General features: G+C 40.7%; 1 protein-coding gene and 1 long non-coding RNA gene across 4 annotated transcripts in view; one reads left to right on the forward strand and one right to left on the reverse strand.

Annotated features, from left to right (window-relative positions):
• Positions 1–12,523, forward strand: part of nf1a (neurofibromin 1a) — a 145,385-nt gene that overhangs the window by 75,266 nt on the left and 57,596 nt on the right. For all 3 annotated transcript variants that reach the window (XM_037267697.1, XM_037267699.1, XM_037267698.1), the window contains 5 exons: positions 7,002–7,160; positions 8,405–8,502; positions 9,697–9,843; positions 10,018–10,164; positions 12,231–12,341. In XM_037267697.1, the coding sequence (XP_037123592.1) occupies positions 7,002–7,160; positions 8,405–8,502; positions 9,697–9,843; positions 10,018–10,164; positions 12,231–12,341 (662 nt within the window). The remainder of the gene's footprint in view (positions 1–7,001; positions 7,161–8,404; positions 8,503–9,696; positions 9,844–10,017; positions 10,165–12,230; positions 12,342–12,523) is intronic.
• LOC119132439 lies at positions 8,366–9,701 on the reverse strand. The gene is made up of 2 exons (XR_005099877.1): positions 8,640–9,701; positions 8,366–8,541 (listed from the first exon to the last, which is right to left on the reverse strand). It is a non-coding gene; the product is annotated as an uncharacterized LOC119132439 (long non-coding RNA).

Below are 12,523 nucleotides of genomic sequence, written 5' to 3' on the forward strand. Positions count from 1 at the left end.
GCTACTTTTGTCACATCTTTTCCACTTGTTAACTTAACTTACGCGGAGAAGTAGTGTTTTTACACCGCCACAATGTGAATTTGCGATTGGGTTTTCATCACTTGTAGACGAGTTATTTAGTTAGATAGATCTAGGGCCTACTCAGCAAAGGTTTTCGCCAGCATGAGGATCTTGCCAGGGAAATAGACAAGCCGAACGGGATGGAGAACTGCTTCAGATGGACATGGCTCGAGAGCAGCGTCATTGTACAGCTCGGAACACAGTCCGTAACCACGTGCCTGACGGAACATATCCGTAATGTAGATGTCCCGGGGAAGGTTTTGTGTATTTTCTGTCAAGATATGATCAGCTATGGAGGTCGCGGCACTAGGAACATTAAGGAGCACATCGAAACAAAAAAACACAAAGGTACTTTTTTACTTTTCCAATCATGTGGTTTTAGAACAGGGGTGGGCAAACTTTTTGACTTGCGGGCCGAATTGGGTTCTAAATTTTGACCGGGGGGCCGAACCAGGAGCAAATGGATATAGTGTTTGTGTGAAGTAATATAAATAACATGTAAAGGTCATTGCATAAAAGGTTTTGGCCTTTAGTAGGTAGTAAAGCATGGATATTCAAATAAAGCTTTTTGAAAACAAATGCATTTATTAACAGCATTAAAAAAATACTTCACCAAAAAACTACTATCAGTGATTCTCATTACCGTAATTTTCGGACTATAAGTCGCGTTTTTTTTCATAGTTTGGGTGGGGGGGCGACTTATACTCAGGAGCGACTTATGTTTTTTTTCAAAACATTTCCAAAAAAAAAAATGAAACCGCGATAAACGAACCGCAATGTAGCAAGGGATTACTGTAATTTGAATTTCAAGTGACGTCAGCAGCGCGACGTCGCGGTCAGCAGCGCGACGTCAGCAGCGCGACGCGGCGTTGTTTACAAAAAGGACAAAGATTGACTCGACGGAGCTCTCTTTCACTTCCGTGGATTGAAGTCGGGGGCCGGCGCTCGGCCGGGTGGCTGTCCAGGGACGGTGGATGGGGCTCGGACAATGCTTTTACGCACGCCCGGTCCTCTACCGAGCTGTCTTTCACCTCCGTGGATGGAAGTCGAGGGCCGGCGCTCGGCTGGGTGGCTGTCCGGGGACGGTGGATGGGGCTCGGTCATGGCTTTTACGCACGCCCTGTCCTATTCTATGGAGCTCTCTTCCATTTCCGTGGCTGGAAGTCCACGCCGCCACACGCCTGGAAGTTTGTTTTGTTAAATAGAGGGCCGTTTACCAAAGCCACGTCTTTCCTTGAACTTTGTTAACGCTACAATATAGTTATATAGTAGAGGCTGACGTCAGGGCGCACGCGCGGCGTTGTTGACAAAGGACGAGGAATTTGATCGATGTATTTAATGATTTAGAGTGCACAGATGGTTTGATAACATTATTGCTTATATAATAGTCATTTGATATATAATTTATATATCGTTATATGGGCCTGTGGAATATTTTGAAGTGCAAGAGCCGTCAGCGGCGCGCACGCATTGTTGACAAAGGACGATTGATGGATTTAATGAATTGGAGTGACACAGATGGTTTTATTCACGTGTTATTTATGTAATAGTTTTTTTAATAACTCTGAATTTTACGTCAGGGCCGTTCTCAGCTCTTAGTTTGTGTTTATGTCACGTTAGCATACCTATCGTCTATGGAGCTCTCTTCCATTTCCGTGGCTGGAAGTCCACGCCACCACACGCCTGTAAGTTTGTTTTGTTAAATAAAGAGCCGTTTACCAAACCCACGTCTTTCCTTGAACTTTGTTAACGCTACAATAAAGTTATATAGTAGATCTGTGGAGTAACGACGAGGCTGACGTCAGGGCGCACGCACGCGCGGCGTTGTTGACAAAGGACGAGGAATTTGATCGATGGATTTAATGATTTAGCGTGCACAGATGGTTTGATAACATTATTGCTTATATAATAGTTATTTGATATATAATTTATATATCGTTATATGGGCCTGTGGAATATTTTGAAGTGCAAGAGCCGTCAGCGGCGCGCACGCATTGTTGACAAAGGACGATTGATGGATTTAATGAATTGGAGTGACACAGATGGTTTTATTAACGTGTTATTTATGTAATAGTTTTTTGAATAACTCTGAATTTTACGTCAGGGCCGTTCTCAGCTCTTAGTTTGTGTTTATGTCACGTTAGCATACCTATCGTTTAGCCTGTTGTTGCTCGTTCATGACTGTTCTTGGTGTTGGATTTTGTCGAATAAATTGCCCCCCAAAATGCGACTTATACTCCGGAGCGACTTATATATGTTTTTTTTCACTTTTTTGGGCATTTTATGGCTGATGCGACTTATACTCCGGTGCGATTTATAGTCCGAAAATTACGGTACACGCGACACTGTTATTATGAATAACAGTTTCCATCACTTCAGCGCCTGCAGGTCAGATTTATGAAAGATGTTTATCTAATGAGGCGAAATCACATCAAACGCCAAACATTCTGACCAAATACATCATCTTGAAGAATCAGTGAATGAATACATCTACATAAAGTAATAAAGAAATCAAAACGGCAACACGGTGACAAACAGAGCAGAGCTTTAACTCACAAACACATGGTGACAGAGGTGAGGAAACGGGAAACACTTCATTAAAGTCGGCCTTAAGAACGTTAAAAGTTAAGATTAGTCGCAAACATCCTGCATTGTTTGAAAATGAGAATGGTCATTAGTTTCAATCCCTGCTATTTGTACAAATTATTTTCAAAATGCATTTTTTTTTTACAACCAACTAGAGAGACTCCTCTTCAGTGGGAATAGTATTGTTGGTCTCCCTTTTTTGCTAGTGCATCATAGTCTGGAGTAAAATTTGTTGTGGTAATTCTTAGGATAGAGCCGTGGTGTCGGTCCGTTAACATAGATCTGTGACGGGCTTTGTTGATGTTTATGTGGCTGAACATCTGCTCACACACGTAGGTCAAGCCAAATTGTCCACTCTTTTTTTTTTAACACTCGGCACTCAGTGTCCACCTTTCTTTTCCTCGGGCCACTCACTTTAATGGAAGGATTCCAAGGGAAGGTTTGTGGGTGGCTTTAGCGTAAAATGGTATCTGAAAGCTCAGCGCGCGAATTACGAGAATGCTGACGTCACAGCCCACACTCAAAATTCGGCACTCATATAAATAGACCGCGGAGTGCGCCGGGTCCGTACTACTGAGTACACGCACTTGTGAGTGTGCACCGAGCTTTCTGACACGGCTTCCGGGAGTAAATGCGCGGGTGGGCGCTTCCCCATCTACTGGGGAAAAACATAGTCATTGCAGGGAAAATGACAAAAAAAAGTTTAATAAAATTTATTCAGGTTTGGCGGGCTGGATTAAACGGCCCCGTGGGCCGGATGTGGCCCGCGGGCCGTAGTTTGCCCATATCTCGTTTAGAAAGTAACATGATGTTACATGTAAGCTAATGTTACATATACTAGATAGATAGATAGATAGATAGATAGATAGATAGATAGATAGATAGATAGATAGATAGATAGATAGATAGATAGATAGATAGATAGATAGATAGATAGATATAAAAAATCAGTCTCATCGGCCCCCAGACCCCCGGCTACTTTTCAGTGTTCACATTTGCCATTCTCATCCCTGATTATGGTACAGTTTGGCTTGGTAGGCTATGAGGTGGTCTGAATCAACTTGATTCACAATTGTATACTTCTCTAGCTTGTCTCTCTGAACCTGCCACGTGTAACAATCTGAGCCAATATATCACTCAACAAACGTACCATTCTTGCTAACATAACTAACTTAATGACGAACAAATCCCAGCATTGCACTGGGAATGTTTAGTAATGTGGGATGGGCCACTCAGTATTTCACAGAGGATTGTCATGTGACTTGGCGCTTCTGTTATTTGTCACGGAAAAAGGTAGTACTATTGTGAAGTACCGTATTTTTCGGACTAAAAGTTGCTCCGGAATATGGGTCGCATTAGCCATAAAATGCACAATAATGTGAAAAAAAAAATATAAGTCGCTCCGGAGTATAAGTCGCATTTTGGGGGAAATTTATTCGACAAAACCCAACACCAAGAACAGACATGAACAAGCAACAACTGGCTAAACGATAGGTATGCTAACGCTCACCATTCTCCAAGCCTACTCCTTTTTGGCTCGTTCCGGTTTTAGAAGCTGCCTGTGTTGTACAGCATTATATTATACATTATATGTAATCACATTGTGAGAAAAGTTAAATTAGTGTTTGGTTTGATCGTACCATTATAGAGGGATTTTTTTAAGTAGACGACAGGGGATTTGTTAGATTCTTTGGAAGATTAGCAAAGATGTGTGGCAGCACCTGTGTGTCCACACTAAGCAGAAGGAGGTTACAGGAATGCAGCTCAATGAGCATACAAAATGGACTGGGGATAAACTAGAGAATGTGAGAATGTTTTTGCTATGTACTGTAGTGGGAGTTTATACACATCTATGGTGTAAAAGAAATTAGGTCAAAAAACAAATTAGAGCAACACGCCACTGAAAATTATTTTGCCTTCATTCTGTCACGCGGTGTTTATGAACATTAATGCAAATATCAATGGCATCTGAAAAAATAGTCAAAGCCAAGAAAGTTCAAAATAATGATATAACCATGGCCATTTTTGTAGCACTTGGCGTAATCACCAAAGGCGGGCCACCTACCCATCCATCCACAATCTACCGCTTATCCGGGGTTGAATCTCTGAGGCAGCAGCTTAAGCAGTAAAGCCTATACTTACCTCCCACTTCTTCCAGCTCTTCCGCAGGAATCTCAAGGCGTTCCCAGGTCAGCCGGTAGACATAGTCTCTTCGTGTCTTGGGACGTTCCCGGGGTCTGCTGCAGGTGGGACCTCACCTGGCAGGCATCTAGGAGGCATCCTAATCAGATACCCAAACCACCTTATCTGCTCCCTTTCAACGCAAAAGAGCAGCGTCTTGATTCAGAGTGCCCCCCTTAATGACCTTCTCATCCAACCGCTAAAGGAAAGCCTAGACACCCTGTGGGCGAAATTCATTTCGGCTGTATCTGAAAAGCTCATTTAGGTCACAACCCGCAGCTTGTGACCATAGGTGAGGGCAGGAAAGTAGAACGACGGTAAATCGAGAGTTTTGCATTTTGGCTCAGCACCTTCTTCACCACAATAGACTGGTACAGAGTCTGCATCACAGCAGATGCTGCTCTGATCCACCTGTCCATTTCCCGCTCCATCAGGTCCACACTTGTGAACAAGACTCCGCAACATTCAGAGCATAAAGGAACTCCGGGTGGATCTCATCCATCCTCGGGGCCTTGCCACCAAGGAGATTTTTAACCACCTCGGTGGCTTCAACCACAGAGAGGAGAGCACCCTTCAGATTCTCCTGGTTCTGCTTCCTCAATGGAAGGCGTGTCAGTGGCATTGAGGATTTTGAGGTATTCTCTCCACCGACTCACAACGTCCCAAGTCGAGGTCAGCAGTACCCAATTTCAACTATACACAGTTTTAAAGGTGCACTGCTTTCCCGTTCTGAGACATCGGCTGATGGTCCAGTATATCACCAAAGCCGTCTGGAATGTGTTTTTCATGGCCTTGCTGAGTTCCACAGGCCAAAAAGGCCCGTTAGGACTCTTTCTAAATCTTGAGGGCATTCCTTGCCGCTGGTGACCACGATTCAGGGATTGTCGCCACGACCAACCACGATAGAGCCACCTTAGACTTGAGTTGGAACGTTTTTTGCCTCACACAACAGCTTGGATGTTTTCCTTCCAGAGAGTTTACATTTCACATCCCTAGAGCCAACTTCTGTAGCTGGGTATCAGACCGCTGCACAGCTCTCTCAGCAACCCCCCATGGCCCCTCCCACAGGTCATTAAGCCCTTGAAAAGGGTGACCCATGTTGTCCTTCCGGGCTGAGCCCGACCAGGCCCCATGAGTGCAGATATTTTAAACACATCTATTGTTTTTCAATTGATTTTTTTTTTTTCAATGCCAATGATTGTTGTGGTATCAATATTTTTCTACAATACAAATATATTAAAATGTCCCCCCCAAAAAAAAGAAATTCTCTGCTGCAACACTTTGACATTCTAAATTTTAACATATATTGTGTGGTTTCGAAACATAAACAATGCCCCAAATTCATTTTTGTTTCGCTACATACTTTACCCGAACTAGATGCAGTAGCTTTTAACTTATTTTTTGTAAGTTTCTGATAAATCTTATCACGTTGACTATAAATGTGGACTATTCAGTTTTGTTTGCCTCCAAAAACAAAAGAAAGAAAAGAGTTTAGCTTAGTAAATCCAAACAGTTTTTCTCCCTACGTTGGTTTGGACAGTTTGCACGTAGAAATTGCATAGAAGATAAATGCAAACATTTCTTTTTGCTTGTACACCATCTCCTGTTTTGGAAGTTTGGACAAAATGCAATTATTGTAACCCACAATAAATTTTGACACAGGGTTTCGTACAACCCTGTCTGACTTCCAAACAAGATGTTATAGTCACCCATTTAGATTCTCTACTTTTTGGCATCACAACAAAATTTTGTACATCTATCATTCACTGCTTATATATCGGTTTTCATTCTTTGACACATTTTCTCAATGTGGTTGAGTTCATGCTCATTTGCTCTCTGTTGTAGTCCTGATCTTAGATTAATATGTAATGAGATTCACTCTTGCTCTGGTTTGAGCCATGCATGAATTCAGAGCATCATTATTTACTTTTCCTTATCCCGATATCAGCATTTATGTTGTCATGGCTCACCTGACTCTGGTCATGTATAGATAGTGATACTGGATAATCATTTTTCAAATGTCTGCTTCATTGTTCCCTTCATCATAATTCATGCTTTTGTCCTCTTGCCTCTTCCTGGCCCCCTTTCCCACAACTCTACTTTATTTTTGTTTGACATCTCTTTTGTTTTTCCCTTTTCAACTGCCCCTGCTTCTTTCATCCTCCTTCACACAGGTGGTGAGTCAGAGATTCCCGCAGAATAGTATTGGTGCAGTGGGCAGTGCCATGTTTCTGCGATTTGTTAATCCAGCTATTGTATCTCCATATGAGGCTGGTATCTTGGAGAAAAAGCCTCTTCCTAGGATAGAACGAGGTCTCAAACTCATGTCTAAGGTAAGAACATTTATTCAACAAGATTTTAATAAGATAAGAATTTGAGTAGTCTGGAAAAGCATTGCATTCATTTTTTAAATTGTGTTCATGATCATTGTTATCTCACTACCTAAGTGACGGATCATTGCTCTGTGTTCATTCCAGTGCAATTAGGGCATGAAAGTTTAAAGGCAGTGACTTTAACCTTTTAAAATGCATTCACCTGTTTTTAAATGCAGTATTGTATGAGAAAAATAATTATTTTTCTTTAATTGAATTTCAATAAAAAATAGATTAAAATGAATTTAATATATCTAAAATTTTGAAAAGATATCAGTCTTCAACACATTTATGCAGAAGGTCCCAAGATACAGTTTCAGAGAGGCTGTTAGTAAGATGATTTTTTTCGAACATTGACACGCATTAAATTGCGATCGATAATTGCCATCTGAGGTCATTAAAAAACTAGTGTGGTGAAGAATGACATGTTCAGAGGAGGGATAGTGAATATATTGGTAGAAGGATGCGGAGGATGGAACTACCAGGCAAGGAGGTCAAGAGGAAGACCAAAGAGGAGATTTATGGATGGAGTGAAAGAGGACATGAAGTTAGTTGGGGTAAGAGAAGAGGATTCACTGGATAGGGTGAGATAGGAACAGGCCGAAAGGAAAAGAAGAAATGGGGTGAAGAATAAAAGGTCACGCAGGAGGTGTTTTGCAAAATACTTTACTTTTCACTTGCCAAAAACAGGAAGTCAGCTGGAAGTCCGCTACACAAACAACTCTATCGACACCCACCAACTATTAGTTCCAAGAGGGAATTATGTCAACAAGTGCCTCTCAGTACGTAATACATACTTCTGTAAAAACGTCACAGGCGATTTCTTATTTTGTATTCCTCTGAGTGCCGAATTCAGGTGAGGGTTCTGAGGTAGTATTGTTAGGAAGACAGGTGCTGACAAAGGCATTGCACAGGATGCTTGAGTTGTTTTCATACTTCTTTTATGGTAAGCTGGCGGAGTGGTCTTCCTCCACCTTTCTTCATAGATGAGTGTTGTAAATAGGATTATGCAAGTGTGGTTGCTGCGAAAAGGAGAACTCCAGTAGTGTACAGTATGATGTGGGGCCCAGTTTGCATCAACAAATGTTTAATTTCAATAATTTCATTTTTTATCAGATCAGACAATCTTGATTAAGGACATGACTGTGTAAAGCAAACTTGATCTTAATGGTTGTCATAATTGTAAATCTGGTCTTTTCCTTAAGATTTTGCAGAGCATTGCCAACCATGTCTTATTTACAAAGGAAGAACACATGAGGCCTTTCAATGATTTTGTGAAGAACAACTTCGATTCAGCCCGGAGGTAGGACACTCACTATATAACTCCTGTTGCTTCCCCCACCTGTTAAGGACAGATCAATGTGATGAAATAGTAAATAATAATCAGTCACATTATTTAAATGGAAAAAGTTGGTTGATAAACACTTGGGTTTTCCTTACCTGGTAAGTCTCACCCAAACATCAGTTTCAGTGTCCAAACAGACAATAAGTTGGTCATTTGTTGCAAGGATCACTAAGCGCTGTTCCAAAGCCCAATGGAAATAATTAACACATGCCAGACACCAGTTACTTTGAACAGTAAATGGGGGTCTCACTGTACACCACCCATGTACAGAGGACCGACAGAAACAATATTATTCCGAGGGACGTTAGTCTTGTCAACCTACAATCTACGTATATCCAGGCCTGGGACATGGACTTGCGCCTTTCTATTAAATTACCCGCTGTGATGGGACACCTCCATAATTGAAACATTGTTGCATTTCCTCGGCTGGACTGCCATCAGAGTCACATGGCTGAATCCTACCCGCTGATTGGCCGAATCAAGATTTCATCAGTTCTTCTACTTCACGTCCGATCAATGAACTTATTCATCTTTTCAAAGTAGAACTCGATAATGTAAATTGCACATCAAGAAGGCAACGTTGACGATAATATTGATGACGATATATATTATATCACCTAGCCCTACAACAGTAGGTACCGCAGAAGAAATCTCAGTTCATTTGAAGTGAACTAAAATATCAGAACATTCTATTACGCCTTCATAAAATGCATCCCCAGCCAGTGAATTGCTATCTTATTTCCTTCAGTTGGCCCTCAGGACTACCCCACTAAGATCTATGTTGACTGTCTATGATCATTTTACATGACCACTTACTCTATTCCCAAAGTTTGAGTGTCTCTCGTCTTACTGCTGAGGAGAAATAGCATATGCAAATGTTTCCCAGAAAAAAAATGTTTGCTAGAACCTTATTATTCATGCAATTTCGGAACATTATATATTTGGTTATCATTAAAAATTCATTTTAGGTTCTATTGTTATAATCAAGGTATGTTGGAAAGAAAAGCAAGCACCATATACGTAGTAGGTAGCACCTGTCTTAGTCCACAGTCATCATTGCTGGTTATTGACTCCTGTTGGAATATAATGTCTGAATATTAAAGCTGCTTCACTTTTCAGTCTAATTCCTGTCTTCATTCCTGGTTGCTACAGCTTTTTCTTGGACATAGCTTCTGACTCGCCACCCAGTGACTCTGTGAACCACAGCCTTTCCTTCATCAGTGACGGTAATGTTCTCGCCCTCCACCGACTATTATGGAACAACCAGGAGAGAATTGGCCAGTACCTCTCCAGCAACAGGTCAGCATAGACAGAGACATACTTCTTAATCAATTCATTAACCAATCAGGAGTTGGACTATACTCCCATTTCACCTATGAATACTTTTGTCCATATACAGTGATGAATTAATATTGCACAGTTTTCGTTTAAGATAGAAGGCACTGTGTGCAAAATGTTATTCAATCTTTCCAGAGACCACAAAGCTGTTGGCAGGCGTCCTTTTGACAAAATGGCAACCTTGCTAGCATATCTGGGCCCCCCTGAACACAAGCCTGTGGCTGACACTCATTGGTCAAGCCTCAACCTAACCAGTTCCAAATTTGAAGAATTCATGACCAGGTAACATTCATCTTCTTTCTTTTAAGCTTGTTAGTTGCATACGCAATGCATCTTATATATCTCTGCTACAAATGAAATAAAGAACATTGTGAAAATGCGGTTGATTGAATTGATAGACTGTGTTTATTTTCTGTGCACAAAATATTTCAGTTGGTTTCTCATCCTGCAAATTGTTTGCGAAAGACACAGGAAATTTTGAAATAGGATTGCATTGAACGTCCAAACCAATAGTGGGCAATTAATTTTGCAACTGGGCCTTATGAGAAACTGGAATATGTACTGGGAGTCAAGCGAACATGCTAACCCCAATTTTGTTTTATATTATATATAAAGTATTTATAAAAAGTTTCCTTAAAATGTTGTGTGTGTATATGTGGCGTATCAGAGATGGATAACTGGAGTATGAGACTACACTTAGAAGCCCTTTGATTATTATTATTATTTTTTTTTAATTAACAAAAAAACTCACTCTGAAAACCAGGGGGAATGGAACGCGGGTAAATTCTGAAATAAATGTGAGTAGGCCTAATGTTTTTTGTGGATCTGTGGGTTAAGTGTGCGACTAGTCCAGTTTTTAGTCAGCTAAAAGTCTGACCATTTTACTTTTATTTCTATTTTACCGTATTTTTCGCACCAAAAGGCGCACTGGATTATAAGGTGCACCCTCATTGAATTTTTTATTTTAGAAATTATTTCATACATTGGGCGCACCGGATTAAAAGGCGCATAAAATAGAAGCTATACTGCAACAAACTGAGGTTGACTAGGGTTGCGGTATGCAGCCACTAGCCAATAACCAATGAGCCCTCTGTAAACAATCGCGTTTCTCAAACTATCTCCTATAAAATGATCGGAACTGATTAAAGTTTGATCTAACACATTGGTACTGCTTACTTATGTTTCCCTTCCATATCGATCCGTAAATTTACTCGAAACATTAACGGAGCAGCCTATTTTGAGATGAAATAGCCTCGTGCGTATAGCAGCTATCATTATAGCATTAGCCACTTGCAAACTCCCATGAGCCTCAGCTCGCAGACTCCCATGAGCCTCAGCAAAGTGTAAACAATCGCGTTTCTCAAACGATCTCCTATAAAATGATTGGAACTGACCAAAGTTCGATCTAACACATTGGTACTGCTTACCTATGTTTCCCTTCCATATTGATCCGTAAATTTACTCGAAACATTAACGGAGCAGCCTATTTTGACATGAAATAGCCTCACGGGTACAACAGCTATTCAGTGACGCCCCCTGACCACGGTTGCCGTAATGCTGGGAAGCAATGCGACCTTGTAATTTACTATTCATACTAAAACATACTGAAACATTTTGGCAAAGCACTGTGTACAACCAGTATGGATCAACAAATTCATCAATTGATCCATATATAAGGCGCACTGTCGGCTTTTGAGAAAGGTTTAGGTTTTTAGGTGCGCCTTATAGTCCGGAAATTACGGTACTCATTCACCCGCTGGTTGAATAAAAGCACCTGTGGCTAAAGCTAAACTGTGGCAGTTTTACTTTCTGAACCTAGATTTGCCACCTCTGAAATTTAGTCTAGTCTAGTTTACGTCAAAATATTTTGCCAAATACAAGACTAGACACAAAAATCAAACTATTTCTGCCTTTCCCCATTAAGAGCTCAATGTGGGCTCTCTAAAGGTACACTTTAAGTTGCCTATTCTTGAGGTTTTTAATTTTTATACTTAGGAAATTAAAATTTTTAGCAAAATTACAAAATTATACTGTCAAAATAAAAGCACCTCATATTTTATGTTTTATTTTGAACCCATAGTCTCTGTGAAGGGCAGTTAAAGAGTTGGGGTGGGCTGGATGTGGTCCCTGCGCCGTACTAGTTTAAGCAGTGCTACTATGCTCCCCATGTGCTAATTATAAGAAAATTAACTATTCAAAAACTGCATCAGTTTGTTTGTTTGTTTGTTTGTTTGTTTGCAGGCACTGTCCAATAGGTTTCTCAAATCTGAAAGCTCTCATTATTACAGGACACATTGACACACATTTTAACAAAGGTTTTAGGTCCCCAATTTTATTTTGTCTTGTAGACACCAGGTACATGAAAAAGAAGAATTTAAAGCATTGAAGACCCTCAACATCTTCTATCAGGCTGGGACCTCAAAGAATGGCAATCCAGTCTTCTACTATGTGGCTCGCAGGTAAGACCTTTTTTCTGGGAATCTGAAGCTTCTCATATGCATTTTAATAGTATGGGAGTAAAATATTACTCCAGCTAATATGTGCCACCTTTGTTTACCATAATGTGGGTTTGAGCCAACCTTGGGCTTTTGCGGCATTAATAACATAATGCTATTCTATTTTATACATAATACCTGTTCTG

The sequence above is a fragment of the Syngnathus acus genome, chromosome 13 (assembly GCF_901709675.1).
Source record: "Syngnathus acus chromosome 13, fSynAcu1.2, whole genome shotgun sequence".
NCBI lineage: Eukaryota > Metazoa > Chordata > Actinopteri > Syngnathiformes > Syngnathidae > Syngnathus > Syngnathus acus.